The following is a 20262-nucleotide window of genomic DNA, read 5'->3' as shown; positions in this document are numbered from 1 at the left end:
ACGCGAGCATCCCTGGGGCAACGCGGCCATCTCAAAGTGCGGGGCAGCAAACCGAACCCAGAGAAAGGCAGAGCCCGGTGCCAGGCGGGCGGCGCCAGCAGCACAGAGGCCGCGATACGCTCCAGTCCGGAACGCCCCGGGCTCTCCCCCTCCCGGGCTCCTCCAGCGCCGGGAGCGCGCGGGGACGCGGCGGGAGGGCTACGGGCGCGGCCGTTCCCCGCCCATCACCTGACGCCGTGGGCAGGCGCAGCGCGGGGCCGCCGGGACTACAAAGCCCGCCGGGCAGCGCGGCGCTGGGAGCCGGCGCCTCGGCGTGCCCAGGGACCACGGTGTAAGGCGGGTCCCAGCCGCAGCGGTAGCTCGGGCGCTGGGGTCTGCAGCCCGGAGCTGATGCAATAGCTGGATCTGCGGTTACCGCGGCGGCACCGCAGCACTGCGGAATCGGCTGTCTCTCTTGCGATCACGTTTGTGGGATCTGAACATGGGGAGATCGAGCGTGTTGGCGTGACTGTGCCGGCTCCTCGCGTTGCTCTGACCGCTTTCCTCGCCTGCCCCGATTACAGATCGCACCGATCAGGGGCACCGGCATCCTCAACCGCGCGTGGGGAGCTACCCGAAGGGCTATGCATCGGTTTATGCTGGCTGCTAAGCAAGCGGCGGCAAGCCTAGGCTGCTGGAACCCGGGGAGCGGTGGGAAAAACACGGCGCTGCGATGCGCCACTTCGCTGGCGGCGGACCGGCCCCCGCGGGGTCCCCGGCTCCCGCGGCCGGCGCGGGAGGAGACGGTGCGCTGGAGCAGCGCTGCCAAGGCCTCTGCGGTGAAGATCAATGAGAAGGCGAGCAGGGAGAAGATACTGACGCTGGAGTCCATGAACCCGCTGGTGAAGGCACTGGAGTACGCGGTGCGAGGGCCCATCGTCCTGAAAGCCGGCGAGATCGAGAAGGAGCTGCGGAAGGTGAGGCGGGGCCGGGCGGGGTAGGTCGCCCTGCCCCACACCCGCCCTTTCCCGCAGCCAACGCGCCGCCGCCCGCGTGGGCCCCGCCCCCAGCGCTTGGTCGCCGCTGCATCTGATTGGGGCGCCGGGGGGCTCGGCGGGGTCGTTGACACCCGACAGGGCCCGCAAAGGCCGCGGGGGACGGCGGTGAGGTGCCTTGTGCCGGCCTCCGACCCTCCCCAGGCAGGCCCCGTGCCCTCCCCTGCGGGACACTCGGGGGTGGGGGGTTGGAGGGAAGAGAAGCCCAAAGCAAAGAAAGCCGCCCTTCGGTTGCTGTAGATCCGGTGTCACGAGCTGCATCAGGCAAACTCCCCCACAACGCAATGTTTACGTTTCTTCAGCTACTCTGACCTTTTGGTCAGAACAGTCCCACGTCCACAAGAGAGTTATACAAGAGAGTGACTGGCAAGCTTCCATCCCTGGAGGTGTTCAAAAACCGTGTAGACGAGGCCCTCAGTGATAGGGTTTAGTGGTGGCCTTGGCAGTGCTTGGAGCACCGTTGGACTTGATCTTAAAGGTTTTTCCCAACCTGGTTGATTCTGTGATTCTATGACAGAGCCTTTAAAACATTCAAGAGCATTTCAGAGATGCTGCCTTCACTGGGGCTATACTGGCGGGCTTGGAATGCGTGAAGTGGGCCCAGCTCTTCCTGGGCTCCTCTGGCACATTCAACACCTCTCTGGGTTTTCCAGACCTGGGAGGCTAGTGCTTTCTGTGGAGACCACCAATACTGTGCTGGTGTTTTCTTCACTGCAGGAGTTGAGGTACTATGGGGACAAGCCTGTGGAGCGCAAACACAGCCCAAAGTTGTAGGTAATTAGTGCTGTATCAGGCAATAAAGCCTGACACAAGATACTCCTGAGGGTCTGGGCCAGAAAGTACTAAATAAAGCAAATCGGTCAATGCTTGTATTTTGTTCTTCGGGTTTTTTTCCTATTCTTTACGCCAGCATTGGAGAAACCCAGACCTTAGCAATGCACGCATAGCTTTGGGCTTGTGCTGTCAATACTGTTGCCTAACCTGGCAGCGCAAGAACTCACTGGATTTTGGTTTGAACAAAGCTTTTGTCAAGCTGATTTTTTTATGGTTGCAAATATTATTCCCTGCCTTCACTGTTTCAGAAGGCCTTGCTACTGCAAGATCATTTTCATTGCTTTAAGCAAAAGCAGTGCCATAGCAATGCTATCAAGAGTTTATTTTAATTCTTTGGTCTTTGTGCTACTTGGTTCCTCTTGGTTTAGAAGGTGAAACATGTTGTCACCTCACTGCATATTACATACATCAGTTACTTATGTCTACCTTAGTAATTATTAGAACCAGCTTTTTTAGAATTCTGCTTAAAAACTTCGAAGTGGTGATGGAGTTTTCATTTCATAACGTTTGGTTTTTGCTGTAAAATTTGTTTATAAAGGTGTCATTGTCTTTATACAACTAGGTTCCCTAGTGGGTGCATTTTCCAGAGTATGAAATCCTCCCATGTTCTTGCTGAGTATATTTGATTTCAAGTTAACCCCACCGGGCAAGAAATAGTACTTGACAAAACAAATATAATACGATCTCCACTAGTTCCTCCCGACTTCCCTGTTTACTTCAGTTACCAGCTGAGTCACTGCAAAGACAATAAATAAGCTTCTGTGCACTTTTTAACAATTGCAAGAACAAGTCATTGGCAGTTACTTTACTAAAAGATGATTGTGGCAGTTTTGTGCTCGCCTACCTGGCATTTTCCATTTAAAAGTTGTTATTTTGTGAACCATTCTCATCGGATAATGGTAGCCATTATCCGATGTCTACCTTAGTAATTATTAGAACCAGCTTTTTTAGAATTCTGCTTAAAAACTTCGAAGTGGTGATGGAGTTTTCATTTCATAACGTTTGATTTTTGCTGTAAAATTTGTTTATAAAGGTGTCATTGTCTTTATACAACTAGGTTCCCTAGTGGGTGCATTTTCCAGAGTAGATAATGGCTGGTAGCCATTATCAATGGCTACCAGCACGCAGACATATGATTATGCTTGGCAAAAACCTTCCTGGCTGGCAGGGAAGGAGGAGAGTACTGCTGTGAAAGTTATGATGGATCTGTAGAGAACACTAATGAACTTAATGAAGCAGCTTGAAGACTTTATTTTCTTCCACACTGCTCAAGTTAGTCATTCCCCTTTGTCTTTCTGATATATTGTTACTCCTAATGTTTAATCAACCTGGTAAACAGCCTTGAGGAGTACCTGGGTTCCTTATAACTGAAATATTGTAGATTGTCTAAATGTCCATATTTTGGTCTAAACCTGACATCTGTGTGATCACAGGTAAGTAAGTACCACTTATTTGATTACTTTTAACTGAAACTGGGCAACTACTTTATTTCTTCCCTCTCAACCTTAAGCTCATAGAGTTACATCAGTCACTGCCAGCAGAACTGACACTGCCTGATAAAGAGGCTGAAGTGGTTGTCAGAGAAGAGTGGTGCTGCACAGCATCTTTAGATCCATGATTACTCTTTACTGACAGCAAAACTGATGCCCCATAGCAATTCTACTACATATGATGGGGAAGGAGATCTCAGGCATGAGAGCATGGACTCCACTGCCATGACTGCTGGTAGCAAGAGCTGGGAGAGGTGAAACAATGATGGTAAATCTGCATTTGTCCTGTTCTGCCTAGGTGCCTTTGGATCATTTGTTCCCAAACTAAAGGCATCTGAAATGCAGACATTGTCTAACTGGATACATTAAAGGCGCTTCCTGTTTAAACTTGGTTCAATTCAATTAGATGTAATTCATGTGTAACTTACAACAGCTTGTCATGCAGGCTATATAAGTTACTTAAAGCTGTTTGCACAGTGTAAACTTTCATCTTTGAGTTTGGTTCTGCTGTCTTGGATTCTACATAGCAGTTCCTCTGTTATTCTATCTGGGACTTGCTTCTTTCCTATATTACCTGCATATGATTACAAAAGGAGCTCTAACTCCACAGTGCACAGAGAATAAGGGCTAAAATGTTACTTGAGAAGTTGCTGACTAGGCAATTGAAGGGATAGTTCCTTAAAAAAGTAAATAAAATTGAAGCACTGATTTTGAATAATGAGCTCAGGATTAAGGCAATGTAGGTGACAAATTTGAGTACTCTATTAAAGAAGAGTACGATTAATTGCTCAGGAGTACAGATGAGGCATGCTGTACTTGGACCTCATGAGTTTTGTTGGCCTCTAACCTGTATTCATGTAGGTGGAAAATGAAGGTTTTGATCTACATTAAGTCTTTCCAGCTGGAAATGTTCATTGAATCACTTCTCTGAATATTTTTGTTACAATTTTGAAATTGCATTAATCTTTCAAACGTGAAAACTTGATTTTCTCTTTGCTAATAGTAATAATCAGCTGATTCTGGTTTACTAAGGTGATAGAGAACATATGGAGATATTTTCCTTGCTGTTTCTAGGAACTTTTTAAAGTAAGCTAGAGCACAGGCGTATCTTAATAAATAATTATATTCTCAATAGAACTTAAATGATGGTGTTTTCTTTTGTTTTGTTTTTTACCCCTTTGTTTTAGACTTGCTAATAGATGGCCACCAATTCAAGTATTGACTTTAATTACATTTCAGATTAGAAATTTTAGCCTGAACATGAATTCAGTGCAAGAAAGTCACCTTTGGACAGAGCATTTCTTTTTACTTCATCAGTGATAACAAGGTAGCTTTGTCTTTACATGGGCAGCACACATGCCTGATTTGTTACTTTTGCATTCATGCTAATTTTAAGTGACTTACTATGTAAAGTCCTTTCTTATCTGTTACTCTGACATCTCTCTTCACTTATACTTTCCTTTTGTCCCCATTTCCTGCTTAGCTTTTACATAATGTCAAGTTCTATGCCAGGTTAAGTTGGCTTACACATGCTTGCAAGGCATGTGCATATTAAACAGCACCTCTGGATCTACAAGTCAGCTCATGTAATGTTGGAAGCTTTGCCTGGCTTAGTGTAAGTCACATAACATTAGGTCCCTGTTCAAAACTAAAGTTACTGAAGCAAAGATATAGGGCAGAAAGGGGTAGAGGGGTGGAATGTATGCAGAGATACACTGGTAGCATCTAGAGAGTTCCTTCAGATCAGCACAGGTTGTTAGAATATTCCACCACAGAGTCTGAATTTAGGTGCCTTTCCTGCCCAGTTATGGTGTCTCTACACACTGAAGCCCTTTTTTTTTTTTTTGCTGAACAGCCACTCTAGTCTGACTTACTTTGCTGTACACTCATCTCCTGTGATCGTGTTTTTAATTTGCGTTACTATTGCAAAGAGATTCCTATTGCATGTTTACTCTTAAAGTCACTGGTTCACTCCCTACATTTCTGTTTAGATAATAAAACTACCCAAGTCCCTTTTACTTATGTAGCTCTAGCAGCTTTTGCAAAAGTGTTTTGGGTAAACGACTGTAGACTGGTTTTTGTTTGTTTTTTTTTTTTTTATTTTTTTTTTTTAACTTTGGTTTTTACTAATTCTTCAGGCTTTTAAACTGAATAGAAAAAAATCTGACTTAGAATCCAGACTTCATTGTAAATATGAGGACCATGTCCCTGAGAGTTGTGGAAAGATAAAACACAGTTTAGAGCATAACATGCAGAAATATAATTTGACAGGCCAAGAAAAAGATACAAGATTGACTGGTACACCCAGTAAAGTTTAAATTGCTATAGCATAATTTCCTGCCTTGAAAACGTGCCTGCACGCACGCTGAGAAAATATCTTCCAGGCAAGAGCTATGACCTCATTAAGACAGAATTGTTGTTCCTCAGTGGCCTGCACATGTTGCTTATGGAAGAGAATCTGTAGTAAACCCCACATTTTTTAGCAGGGTGAAACTACTGCAGATGAAGATGAGGAAAATCAGTTATAAGAGTACAGTTGCCAAAATCATATGTTCAAAAGCACACAGTCCACAAGATCCAGATACTTATTTTTTCGTGTTGAATACAGTAACAGAATCTATTCCAAAACAGCCCTTTTCCCATAGGTTTTCAATTTAAGGGGGTCCTACTGTCTAATCTCCTTCTAATGATCATTATTTTAATGCTGACATTTGCAGTCACATTAAAATCAAGAGCTCTATTCATATAGGCAAAACTTTAAACGTAAATGCACTTTTAACACTGTAGAAAGCAGAAGTAACTTGAGGACTTGAGTCTTGTTTCAAATTCTCTGAATCATATCTGCCAATTAATTGTCAGCTCTACTGATTTTCTCATTTGATATTAGAGGGCCTGCAAGTCATCACTGCCATTTCAAGTCAAAATCCAGCATGTGCTTTCTCCTTCATTCCAGCAACAGCTCATGTCAGCTTGAATTACACATGCGTAACACAAACTCAAAGCCTTACTCTGCGGTGAGCAGGTCAGGTTTATTTTTTCTGCTGTGAGCTGTTTTAATAAAAAGATCGGAATGCTAATTCAGGCCTTCAAGCTCCCATTAGTTCAGAGCCTCTGGGTAGTGCTTTCTTGGCCCTTTAATAAAGGGGGCACAAAAAAAGCAAGCAACTTGGCTACTACAGTGTAGATCTCAACTACAGTTTTGCCGGCACTCTTATTATACAGCTTGTTCGTGCAAGTCACAGCATAACAGACTCAGCTTGTGCTAAGGAAATAGCACAGTGTTTCATAGTGTGATGTTATTGCCTCATAACCATTAAAATGAGTCACAAAACAATGGCAATGAAAATGAAACGAGAAGCAGCCAAGAGTGAACGAATTCTGAACTTTAGAAATAGCTGAAATACCGTGTTGCTCTTCTGGGATTAAAAGCACCCCACATTTTTATGGCCTCCTCCAGTTTTCTTTTAGATTTTTTTCAGAATTTTCAGTTCTTTCCTATTGTCATTATCAAATCCAAATCACTCAAGCCTCTCTGCAGACTTTCTGGTGACTTTCTCCTTGAGAGACAGCTCATCACTTCCTATGGTACTCTGGGCCTGATGGGTTTGTTGAGGCTGTGGGGATGTCTAGGGTAAGCTTCCCTAAACCTGGTTATCTACGTAACGTTTGTGTTGACTTTGCACCAATGAATTCTGGTTCACATATGAAAATCCCTTCTCCCAGCTTTCTGCGATAGTTAGAACATTGACACAGTTGTTAAATAATCCTGTCTGACCTGCTTCAGGTTTCACAGGCTTTTCATCATGTCTCTTTAAAAGACTGCATTTCCTCTGAGGAGAGTGACAGAACTAACTGCTGAAGAAACTGATCTCCAAAGAACTTATTCCAAATCTGGGAAGAATCCTGTATTCAATTAAAATCCTTTCATTATCAAGAAGACAGCAACTGAAAAAAAACAAACCAAAAAAACAAAAGCATTTTTGTATTTTCTACTTTACAACTGAATTTAAATGTGCAAGATGGCTTTTTCAGCAGTTAAAATGGCTATTACAATTAGTCCCTTCACTTAAAATTTAAAAAGAATGGCAGCAGATTGGCTTCATTCCCAAGATGAGGATGAATAATGTTAGGACAGTATGAGGTGCCACGAAAGGCAGAAAGTTGTAGCAGTGTTTTTTTTTTTTTTTTTTTTTTTTTTTTTTTTTTTTTTTTTTTTTTTTTTTTTTTTTTTTTTTTTTTTTTTTTTTTTTTTTTTTTTTTTTTTTTTTTTTTTTTTGAAGGGCTGGGGATTGTTTTTTCTCCTTCATGTGATTCATACCCTCTTCAGCAGACATGAATATCAATCTGGTACTTACTGCTCCCAAGTTTGTTATTAGAGCTCTTGTTCTGCAAGCTTCAGTTTTTCAAATCTCTGCCTGCTGACAGAGAGCAGTTACAATCCAGTCAGACTGCCTCAACAACACACCTTGAAAGTCTGGTCAAACTCTATAGAGAGAGAGAATGTAAGAGGCAGCATATGTGAGTGAATGTATGGGGGAGAATGTAGGGCAGCTCTCTATCACTAGAAGAAAGCAAAACAATTTAATGGACTAGTTTCTGTCCCCCTGTATGTTCCTTGGCTTGTCAGGGATATAAATTGTCTTGGCACAGGCATGTCACTGACATGGTCAAAGACTGCTTAGAGTTCTACAGTGAAATAAATCTTGCCCTAACAAACTATGTCCTGTTGAAGTACGTTTCCAACTGTTCTACAACTTGAGGTTATCAACATTATATTCATGCTTCCTCCTTTCACACATCTTCCAAAAAGTATTTGATGTTAATCTTCCCTTGGATACTTGTGCACACTAATGCCATCACCGCAGGAAAAACACTGACACAAGCAACCATTGACTAATGCCACTCTGTTTTAAGGATTTGAGTGAATTCCACCTTGAACTCATCTGCGAAGTCATAGGCACATCTAGACTTCCCTTGATGCCAGCTTCTGATTTGCTTTGAAACTTTGACTCATTAACTTTCAACACTTGTTCTTGCCTTTTATTGTTTCCTGTTCCTTCTTTCTGAAAGACTAAGATGGAATTTTTTATTCTGGAGGAATCAAACATAAATCTGTACAACTGCTGATATTCTTTTCCAGAGAAACACTGGGAATCAAGTAAGAGAAGAACGTGAGAGAAAAACTAAGCAGTCAGAACCATTTTTTTCTAGGTTTCACTAAGAAGGGGATATAGTGAATCCTGTGAAAACAGTTCTAAACAATTACTGATATTAATGCATATCAGGGAAGGCAAAGGCCCCAGTTATTTAAAAACATATCTCTGTTTTGAAAGACAAAAAAGGCCTTACCTCTTGTAGCTGAGACCAAGAAATACAAGTTAGTCAAGAGGACCACAGGCCTTTAAGCGGGTATGTAGGAGCAGTGTGTATAGCACAGAAAACCTCATTGCTCCTTCTCAACCAAGATTTTACAGTAAGATAACTAGTATGTATGTTGTTATTTTCTCCAGATCAATGATTTTAGTAGCAAAGGTAGTGTGGGGTTTATGCAGTAAGTGCTGACTATATACCTGCAGTAGATGCCCAAAGGCATGATAGCATAAACCCAAGTTATGCACTAGCAGAGATCTGCATGGTATCCATGTCAATCAGCTGTGAAAGGTCTGCTTCCTTGTTGTAAAGGCTATACCACTATAAAAACTCAACAGGTGCGTATGAAAAGCGGGGTACCTTTCAGCATTTCACTAACCAAAAAAGCAGCTATTTTTTATTGCAGATCTCAATAGTATTTATTTGTGTGCAAAACGCATCTTATTTGCCTAGCATAATCTATCTATGTTGTGAGAGGTTTGTTCTGGTTTTAATTTGGTAAAATGAGGTATTTCTATTTCATCTATTGCTGAGAACTGCTGTATTTTTTTAGACTGCCTAATTTAAGGCAAAGAAAGTATCCCTTACAATTTACTAAATTTGTTTTGCTATGCAAATCTAGTGAGACTGATTCTGTTTGCAATAAGAAGGACCAAATGCAAACACAAGCTGTGGGAATTTTTCTTAACTTTCAGCAAATTGAATTTGTTCTCCTTTTACAGTTATCTATCTTTTCCTGCTTATTTTTGAATTAAAATGAAACGAAGTTGGGGTATCAGTAGACCCCAGTAGTATAGTTTGAAAAGAACCTATTTCTAGCTGCTTGCTTTGCTCAAAAATTACTGAACTTCAGCTTCAGATACCTGTAATCTTTATCTGGCATCCCTGTTCTAATTTCATTATTTAAGATTGAAATACAACTCTTCTTTAAGCACTCAGATCAGCAAACATAAAAGCAAATGACATGATGGAGTCTCTGTCTCATTCTCAGTTATTGTAAGTGAATGTTGACATGGGTTTGTTTTTGTTTTTTTTTTTCAATTCCTGCTAAATTTAAGCCTATAGAATCATAGAATAGTTAGGGTTGGAAAGGACCCTAAGATCATCTAGTTCCAACCCCCCTGCCATGGGCAGGGACACCTCACACTAAACCATGTCACCCAAGGCTCTGTCCAACCTGGCCTTGAACACTGCCAGGGATGGAGCGTTCACAGCCTCCCTGGGCAACCCATTCCAGTGCTTCACCACTTCCTCCTTATATCCAATCTAAACTTCCCCTGTTTAAGTTTCAACCCATTACCCCTTGTCCTGTCTCTGCAGTCCCTAATGAAGAGTCCCTCCCCACCATCCCTATAGGCTCCCTTCAGATACTGGAAGGCTGCTATGAGGTCTCCACGCAGACTTCTCTTCTCCTAACTGAACAGCCCCAACTTTCTCAGCCTATCTTCATACGGGAGGTGCTTCCAGTCCCTTGATCATCCTTGTGGCCACCCTCTGGACTTGTTCCAACAGTTGCATGTCCTTTTTATGTTGAGGACACCAGAACTGCACACAATAGGTGACGTCTTCATTCTCATAGTCCTTGCATCTACCTCTGAAGATTGGGTGGTGCGGTCAGAGCATTTGCCAGTGAAGACCATGGCAAAGAAGTCCTTCAGAACCTCAGCCTTCTCCAAATCCTGTGTAGCTAGTTCTCCTGAGAGCTTCCTGAGGGGGCCTACGCTGTCCCTAGTCTGTTTTTTATTTGCTACGTACCTTAGAATCCCTTCCTGTTACCTTTCACATCCCTAGCAAAGTTTAATTCTAACTGGGCCTTAGCTTTCCTAACCTGGTCCCTAGCTTCCCGGACAACATCCCTGTACTCTTCCCAGGCCACCTGTCCTTGTTTCCACCTTTTATAAACCTCTTTCTTCCTTTGAAGTTTCCTCAGCAGCTCCTTATCCATCCAAGGAGGTTTCCTGGCCCTCCTGCTGCACTTCCTTCTAGTTGGGACACAACACTCCTAGGCTTGTAGCAGGTGATCCTTGAATATCAACCAACAGTCTTGGTCACCCCTGCCCTCTAGGGCTATATCCCATGGAACCTTACTAAGCAGGTTCCGGAAGAGGCCAAAGTCTGCTCTTTTGAAGTCCAGGGCAGTGAGCTTGCTGCACGCTCTTCTCACTGTCCTGAGGGTCTCAAATTCAACCATCTCGTGATTGCTGCATCCAAGGCTGCCCTGGAGCATCACATTTCCAACGAGCCCTTCCCTGCTGGTGAGCACGAGGGCAAGCATGGCACCTCTCCTTGTCGGCTCCTCTATTACTTGCAGAAGGAAGTTGTCTTCCACACAATCGAGGAACCTCCTGGATTGCTTGCGCTGGGCCGTACAGTCCTTCCGACAGATGTCAGGGTGGTTGAAGTCCCCCATGAGAACAAGGGCCTGTGAGCATGAGGCTGCTCCTATGTGTCTGTAGAGCGCTTCAACCACAGGTTCTTCTTGATCAGGCGGTCTATAACAGATCCCCACAGTAATGTCTCCCATCGCTATTTTCCCTTTAGCCCTGACCCACAAACTCTCTGTTGACTGCTCACCTGTCCCCAGACAGAGTTCCATACTCTCCAGCCAGTCCCTAACTTAAAGGGCAACTCCCCCTCCCCACCTTCCGGGCCTCTCTTTTCTGAAGAGCCAGTAACCTTCCATTCCAACACTCCAGTCATAGGAGCCATCCCACCATGTTTCTGTGATGCCTATTATATCACACCCCTGTAGACGTGCACACACCTCTAATTCCTCTTATTTGTTCCCATGCTGCAGGTGTTTGTATAGAGGCATCTGAGCCAAGCTCCAAATGAAGCCAGCTCATTGGCTGGAGCGGCTGGAATATCTACATTGCTCCAAGCATTTATTATAGGTGCTGGCATCTGAGTGGGTGTGTTGGGATGGAATGATGCCCCCCTCCCACAACACATCTAGTTTAAAGTATCCTTGACCAGTCTGGCAAGCCTTCTACCAAAACTGCTCTTTCCCTTCTTCAGCAGCAGCTCCACCAGCCCCCAGTAGACCTGGCCTACAAACTTGGGTCCCATGTTCAAGACACCCAAACCCCTGACTATGACACCACCCTTTTAACTATTTATTAACCTGGCCAACCCTCCTAGCCTTTTTAGGGTACTCCCCTGTATCCTGGAGAACTGATGAAAAGGCAATCAGTCAGCTCCAGAGGCCCTAACCACCTCTCCCAGGGCTCTGTAGTCCTTCTTTATGTTCCCCAGGCTGCTACTATCTATATGTCTAGCACCTACATGTATCACCAAAAGTGGGTAATAGTCTGTGGGACTTACTAGAGCAGGCAGCCTCTCTGCAACATCCCTGATCCGTGCTCCTGGTAGGCAACACACCACCCTTGAGACCGGGTCAGGCTAACAGATGGGTGCTTCTGTCCCTTTCAAAGTAAAAATCACCTTTTTGAGTCAGCTGTCTTGTCATAATGCCATTTCTAACTACCTATTTAATTTCAAAAGAAAAAACCTAAATGCTATCAGTTAAATGATGGACTGGATCTTTAGTGAGGATTTGATTCACATTATCTCATAACCTCTCAGCCACATTACACAGCTGTACATGCCCAAATCTTGATATACCTGGGAATTTGCATCCTTAGTGGCTATTAATATTTTGGTGATTGTTACCTTTGCACATCTGGGTTCTGATCTGTCATAGAAGTCTTAACACATAAGCCATGGTAGAAAAGCAAAAATTAGTTAAGGCTTGCAAGCCACATGTTCTATATCCAAATCCAATAACTTGCTGTAAATATAAAGGCCAGAAAAAGGCTTTGTGAGTTGAGTCCACAGCCAGAGCAGGATGTTATAGGTAGTTGTGTACAGAAAATGAATCAGTCTAGTTCTGCAGTTCATTAGTCCACATGAAAAATCTGTTACTGTTAGAAGGCCTTTCTCCTATCACTCATACTTAAATATATATTAGAAAAGCTATACATTTGTTTTTGCCTGTCTCCTTTATTCATCTTGTAATATTGGCTTTTCCTTTCAGTTAATCTTTTTTCTTTAAATCAGTGGTGTGTTTGGTTTTTTCCTACCAGTCAGTTCCTTGTCTTTTTTCCCCTTAATTTTGCTTTTTAAAGAGCACTGATAGCTGATCAACTGTCATCAGCTGTTTTTCCTCTATTTTCATGATGTATCCAGTCCTTCATAGCACAAATAGCTGTCTATTCAGATTTCAGAGATTAAGCAGCTTTTAAGTATTCATGGTGATTATTTAGCACTTCTGCTGTTTTTCTTATAGGGCCTCACTATGATATATTTTGTAAAATATGTATGTATGGAAAAATGGGGTCATCACATAATATCTAATCTAAACAGAAAACAAGCAGTAGCATTACTGGTTGTACTCTAGAAAGCCCTAAAGGTGAGCATTTTTTTCTGTAAAACATACAGCAACATTGTATAAAAAATGTGTTAAGCTTTACATTAAGCACTCTATTTGTTCTGGGATTAGGCACTCTTTAGTTACAGTCATATGACAGATACCAAAAAAGAGGAATTCCTTATCCTCTACGTCATCCCTAACAATGCACTGGGAATGATCTCTTTTTAGGGAATCAAAAAACCTTTTACTGAGGTAATTAAAGCCAACATTGGAGATGCACATGCAATGGGACAGAGGCCAATCACCTTCCTCCGTCAGGTAAGGATATTATAAAATAATTATTTTTGATTTTTTATTAGATTACCAGGAATGCCTTAAAATCTGTCTGGTGTGTGTGTGAACATAAAGGATTCCCTACATGCACTTAGACTTAACATAGTTCTTTTGTAAAGAATTAGATGTTTTGATTTCTGAGCTGAAGTCCTATACCTTGCTTGCTGAGTGTCCTCTTTCAACACAGTATCTTTCCTTACATTTCATATTATTCCCCAACCATACATTCTTCTGCCACTTTTCCTATGTTATCAGTCTGTGCATTCATTATCAATAATGCATTTACTTCAAAAAAGAAAGTGATTATCTTCAAAGTAAAAAGCAAATGCTTTTTCTTCATCTGACAGTTTAAGAGCTGCACACAAGTGGGTGCAACTAGTTGTACTGTTGCTGATTTTGCACATTTTACCTCTGTTTGGTTAACATATAGGAAAGACTACAATAAAACTCACCTTTGTGTATTATTCCTAAAACACAAGCAAGGTTTAAAACTAGTCTTACGCTATTTACTGAACATCCCTTAGACACACATGTAAAATCCAGTCTATAATAATGTAAATTCAGAGTTCTAAGAGAAACTGAAGCCCTATCAAACTGGGAGTCCAGGTGATGAGATTATAAAATTGAGCTATACAGCAAAATTGTCAGCAAACTAGGAAGACCAGAGCTTCTTACAAATTATTCAGATCCAGTGTTATTAAATAAAGTAATGTGTAAATGGGAAATTCTTCCTTTCCATGATTGTGTGAATTAATTCTTCAGTCACTGTCCCACAAGATAACAACAGCCTATCTGTCTTACACCATGTAAGCATAAAAATGAGAGAGAGCCTGGAACAAATTCAGCTGATCTCAGATCTGTAGATACAGGTTCTTTGTGTCTTACATTCCTTCATAAACTTAATTCTGCTAGGTCATGTATCTACTTTGACTATGTTCTATATCACCCCTTATTTTTTAATTATTTCACAGAAATCCAATATAGTAATAACTATAAGTTATTTTTGGGAAGGATTATTAGAACATGCAACTGGGGCTTCAAAACTCAATCGTATTTCTCAGTTCTGCTCCATTTTAAACTCGTGGTTTCTGTCCTGGGTTCAGCAGTAGCAGTCATTTTTCTTAGTAGCTGGTGCAGAGCTGGTTTTTGACTTTAGCCTGAGAACAGCGCTGATAACACCAATGGTTTTAGTTGTTGCTCAGTAATGTTTACTCTGACCAAGGACTTTCTGAGTCTCATGCTCTGCCAGGGAGGAGGGGAAGCTAGGAGGAAGCAGAGGCAGGACACCTGATCCAAACTAGCCAAAGGGGTATTCTGTACCACAGCGCATCGTGCCCAGGATGTAGAACTGGGGGGAATTACCTGGAAGGCTCTGATCGCTGCTCAGGTCGGGCTGGGTATTGTTCAGCAGGTGGTGAGTAATTCTATTCCCTCCCCTCATTATTCCCCTTATAATCATTATTATTGGTGGTAGCAGTAGTGATTCTGTATTATACCTTAGTTACTGGACTGTTCTTACTGCTCAACCCATAGGACTTCCATTATTTTGCTTCTCTTCCCCATCCCTCCAGGAGCCAGGGGAAGAAAGGGGGAGTGAGTGAGCAGCTGCGTGGTTCTGAGCTGCAGGCTGGGCTTATACCATGACAGTTTCATGTCAATAAAACAGGCTAGTAATTCACGAAGAGTGGAGGATAGCGCTGTTTAGAGATAACATGAGTAATCAGCTGTGTTTTAATGTATTTGAGCTATGCATAGCTCACCTGGACTCCAGTCTTCACTGTTCATAATACTAATAGTTAATAATTCTATAACTTCTTATGAACAGAACTTGGAACCCAATAAGATTTCTTCAGTTCTGTAAGCACTATCTTTAACAAAATAACTGCAAACTCTTCATCAATAACCTTTGTTTTAAATTAGCTAGGATTTGTGATTTTCATCTCCAAGGAAGGTTAACATTAGTATTACCAACTTAAAATAACCATTGAGAAGTGGCCAATTTACATTTTCTTGGCACTTTAGGTAGTAGCACTGTGTACATACCCAAACCTGTTGGACAGCCCAAGTTTTCCAGAAGATGCCAAAAAGAGAGCCAGACGGATCTTGCAGGGTTGTGGAGGAAACAGCTTAGGTAAGCCTCTTAAGTTTTAGTTGTTCCTGTTGGTATTAGAATCAACAAGGTAGTTTCAGTATCTGCAGTGCTGAAATTTCTTAATCATATTTTATAGGATTACAAGTCAAATGGGAGTAGTCTAGAACAAAATGATAGGGGGAGAGTTCATGGTGTGGCTTACTGATAGATAAGCAGTGACTAACAGCGCAAATTTTTGAAAACTAAAACCACTGTAGATCTTACTGGTCTCTGTATTGCTTTATGTCTTCTCTCCACCCTCCCTGTCTCTAGTATCATGCATCAGCCCCTTCTCTTGATCTCAGTTGCTTATCAGCCTCTGTACAGCACTCCATAAACACGTAGTCTGAGGCAAGTGGATGTGCAGTTGAATGGAGGTGACACCTATCACTGTCTTGTTAGCCTGACATCTTACTACTGTTCTCTTCATGGCTGAGAAGGAGATATTTGCTTTCTTGGGAAAAAGCAAAGGACAAAACCTGATCCTACCATGTAGCTTGATGTGTTGTGTTCTAATAAAACTTTATTTTCAAAAACCATCCAACAGAAAAGTGGCTTCACTAGATACGCGCAAGCTATTTGAAGCGTTGTTCCCACACCTATATTGGCCTCCTTAAATGTCTTCGCTGCAGAGTTAATATGAATGTCTTGACCTCTGGATATGAACTAAATAACCTCAATACCAGTGAACTTTCATTTGGCAAAACTCTACTTGTAGTATTGCGTCTTGCTACTCCCAGCCTACGTATGACGGCTCAGATATGTCCTCAACAGCTGTTGTGTTCAATCAATACTCTGGGATTTCTTTGACAACAGTTACTTTTCATGTAGGATAACTGTCATGTCTTTCCAGACAGTTGACAAATTTGCCCCTCTCGTAAATATATCTAATATGTGCACATGCATTTTTTTGGGTTGGGTTTATTTATTTACATTCTACAGTGCAGACAGTTGGGTTCTGATCAAAGCTATCAGTTGAATACAATTAAGAGTACAAGACCTGAAAACTGAGTTCAGGTCTTCTGTATATCCTCACTGAATCATGGGACTCAATGCTTAATGGAGCACAAGACAGAATGACAGCTTAGGTTTGTTCTGCTTTAACAGCAGCTCCTAGCCGTGGTCAGAGACCCATGCATATACCCAATATAACTCTTAGTCCCGTAAAAGTAAATGTTTAGGACATCAGGGAACTTTGTGCCCTTAATTACCATTTTGTCCCATGGTTCTTTGTCTTGATGAATTATGCTTTCACAGAAGTATTATTCGGCAGACTACTAGCATATAACTGAGCGATAAAATTTAAGTCAGGCAAAATTATTCCACTCCACCCAGTGAGTACAGAAGATTCTACAGCTTCATGACAGTCTTCTAAATTAGATGTACACTTGTCACTTTGTTTTTCATCAGCTGTAAGCTTCATAGCTTGAATCCATTCTTCACCTTGGCTTAGGCTTATTTTTACGCTTTATTGCACACACTCAGCAATGATGTACACAGGCATCTAACTTCTTGCTTTATTTAAGATTACTAGTTGTGCTCTGTAAACTGCACAAGGCCTATAGATTGGGGTGATCCTAAACATTTCTGATACAAGTAACTCAAAAGCACTTGTGGGAGAGGCTGGGGGGGGGGGGGGAGAGAGAAGCAGTTTAAGATTTTTGGAGTTTCAGACTGTGGGAGAAAATGGTATTGCATTATTTTCATAGTGCACATATAAATTTTATTTTTGTCATCGATTTGTGCTAAGGTCAGTCCAAAGGACGTTCTCCTTCACATGCTACCTCTTTGCCTTCCTCCCATTAGTTAAATAGGTGTTGGTTGATATTCTGCAGTGGTTTTCAACATAAAGAAAACAGCAGGGAGTTAGTCAAAATGGTACTGCTGTCCCAGTTTGCAGAGTAGCCTTTAAACCCTGGTTTTTACCAGTCTAGTTTATTTTGTTTGTATTTTAGTAATAATGATAATATTTGTCTAATTTCAAATGAACTTTTTTGTTCTGTGAACAAACCAACTCCGTTTCCTACTCCTTGAAAAAAAAAAAACAACCCCCAAAAAACCACAAAATAAGACCCCCCCCAAAAGACAAAACAAAACAATCCTTGAGGTCCAAAGCCCTCATACATACAAAATAGTTCATACAATATAAGCTCAGGAGTTTTGCTAGGAAACAGAGTATCTGATTGTTCATTCTGTGCAATTCTCATCTCATTTTTCACAGGATCTTACACTGCCACTCCAGGCATAAATTGTATCCGTGAAGATGTTGCTTCATATATTGAAAGAAGAGATGGAGGGGTTCCTGCAGATCCAGATAACATATATCTTACCACTGGGGCAAGTGATGGTATTACTGTAAGTGTTAAAATTAAACCTGTCTCTTCTTGGTGTGATTTATCAGCTACCTTTGGAAATACAGGTCTCTGCTGAACATCTGGTCTCACAGCTCCAGTGAGTTTGGTCTAACAGGTACTGCAGTCACACTACGTGGATATGTGATACATCACATTATGTGGCTTTAAGATGCCAGCTGAGAAACAGGCACATGGAAACAAAGTATTTTAATATACATTAACTTATATCTTTTGTAAAAGTTGTATAAACTGCATAGGGACCTAAATATAAATTTGAGAGATTCGGGCCATTCAGACTAAACAATGGTGTCCTCAGTGGTTAATATACGTAAGCACTGAAGATTAGAAGGTCTAAGACTGTAGCAGAGAGAAGTGGGAATGAAGAGAGAAGTGAGTGAAGAGAATGAAGTGAGAAGCCCAGCAGCTCTTTTTTCTAGTAAACTCTGCTAGTGCAGATAAATGTCAGTGAAAATCCCCAAAATCTCTTCAGTAGCCAGCTTGTTTGGAAAAAAAGCATGAGGTTTTGGCTTTAAGCAAGGTCCAGAGCTTGTCCTCAATTAAGACAGGAATAACTGTCTCTATTAAATTTTCCTTTTCACAGACAGGCACGTTACACAGAACAACCGGCAGTTCTTTGCTTATATTAAGGCAACCTCTTATAGATTGTAAAGTTCGGGTTTTGTTGTTTTATTAAAAATGACATCTAGTGGCAGGGTTAAGAATGACAGTGTTCTGATACAAGCAGTTCTCCAGTTGCTCTAGTGAATTGGCTTTCCAGAGTTTTTGATGCCAAGCTTTAACCTGGTGGCTTGTCAGGAATAGCAGCATACCATGTCAAATCTGTACCATGCTTACTTGATTTCACCAGCGATGAAAAGTCAGCAGTACAATGAGTCTCATTATTTGGCACTTCCAAGGATAAAACATATATTGTTTCATAACTTTGGGGACAGAGGGTGTTAAAGCGTTTTTAAATTTGCGCTTTGTCTTGATTATACGTTTTGGATAATTGATATTTTTAAACTAGTGGTGGGTGCAAAATTATGCTGATTATAAATCATTAGCTTAGCAGCTAAGTTAGTATGTGATAAGGGGCACAGAAAGGCAGATTTCATTCTAGAACCAGCAAGAAAGTTCAAGGATACTGCTATTATATCTGAAGAGGTATTTTTGGTTTTACACTGTCAATTACCTATTGATAAGGATGCCTGTTTTGATTGCACCTGTACTTCAGAGTTCTCCCTTCATTATAAAGGCAAGAAATCTCTCCATTCCTGTAGCATATGCACTCTTTTATCTAATTCACATGTAAAAAGCCTACACAGACACACAATTGATGGGCACAGACAAATCCTATGGACTGACTTCAGCACAGGCATTTCTAGCTGTATCTTCTGAACATAAACTACATACAATATATTGGTTTTCCATCCCAAGATGTCTCTTCAGTTACTTGAAAATGAAACTATAATGTGAGTTTGTAGTTTTGTTCCCACCTGGACACAATTGCTGCTAATCTCTGTATGTCTCTGTTCCAATGGAGAACCTCCACAGGCCCTAGTTCTAATTTTTGGGTTTAGTCATTGGCCATGTGAGGTTGGTGAGGTAAGTGGAAAGCAACAAGCAAGAACTAGCTGAGTCTGTTGTAGTTTGCTTACAACTGGGGACACTAGAAGAATCATGATCCTTATATTCCTTCTGGCTTATTCCCTTAAGCTTATTCCTAAATCTTGCAATTGATCTGACACGATCTTTAGAAGCCATGACATTCAGAAGAATTCTATTGAGCTGAATTAGACCATCCTCCCTCAGTCAGTAACTTAGCTTGAAATAAATCAATGCCTTTTGATACAAGAAGATGACTGTATGCTTCTGGATGCCTTAACTCCAGACTTTTTAAGAAGGAAGATCAGTAGCTTATTTTAGCGTATACTATTAATTCTGGTGTGTGAGTTTTTCTTTCTTCTTCTTTTTTCTAAATTCCTACTTTTTCCCCAGACCATTTTAAAGATCCTGGTCTCAGGAGATGGAAAATCCCGAACAGGGGTGATGATCCCTATACCACAGTATCCCTTATATTCAGCAGCCATATCTGATCTAGATGCTATCCAGGTGAACTACTATTTGGATGAAGAAAATTGCTGGGCACTAGATGTGAATGAACTTCGCCGTTCCCTGAAGGAAGCTAAGGCATACTGCAATCCGAAAGTCCTCTGCATCATCAACCCCGGAAACCCCACAGGTCTGTAGCAATCTTTGTTAATGGATGGGTTTTAACACTGTTTTGGGGTTTTTCCTTCTTCCATTCATTTGAAATCACAGGCAAATTCTGAAAACCTATTAA

At 41.6% G+C, this 20262-nt stretch overlaps 1 protein-coding gene across 1 annotated transcript in view; it reads left to right on the top strand.

Moving 5' to 3' along the window:
- The first annotated feature begins 297 nt into the window (after positions 1–297).
- Positions 298–20262, top strand: part of GPT2 (glutamic--pyruvic transaminase 2) — a 29579-nt gene continuing 9614 nt past the window's right edge. The window contains exons 1-5 of the mRNA XM_057401110.1: positions 298–956; positions 13329–13418; positions 15456–15564; positions 17786–17919; positions 19917–20160. Coding sequence (XP_057257093.1) covers positions 624–956; positions 13329–13418; positions 15456–15564; positions 17786–17919; positions 19917–20160 — 910 coding nt within the window. The 5' untranslated portion in view covers positions 298–623. The remainder of the gene's footprint in view (positions 957–13328; positions 13419–15455; positions 15565–17785; positions 17920–19916; positions 20161–20262) is intronic.

The sequence above is a fragment of the Pezoporus wallicus genome, unplaced genomic scaffold (genome assembly GCF_028554395.1).
Source record: "Pezoporus wallicus isolate ANWC-B61680 ecotype Strahan unplaced genomic scaffold, APGP_CSIRO_Pwel_v1 contig_13541, whole genome shotgun sequence".
Classification (NCBI taxonomy): Eukaryota; Metazoa; Chordata; class Aves; order Psittaciformes; family Psittacidae; genus Pezoporus; species Pezoporus wallicus.
This window is presented reverse-complemented; position numbering and strand designations above follow the sequence as displayed.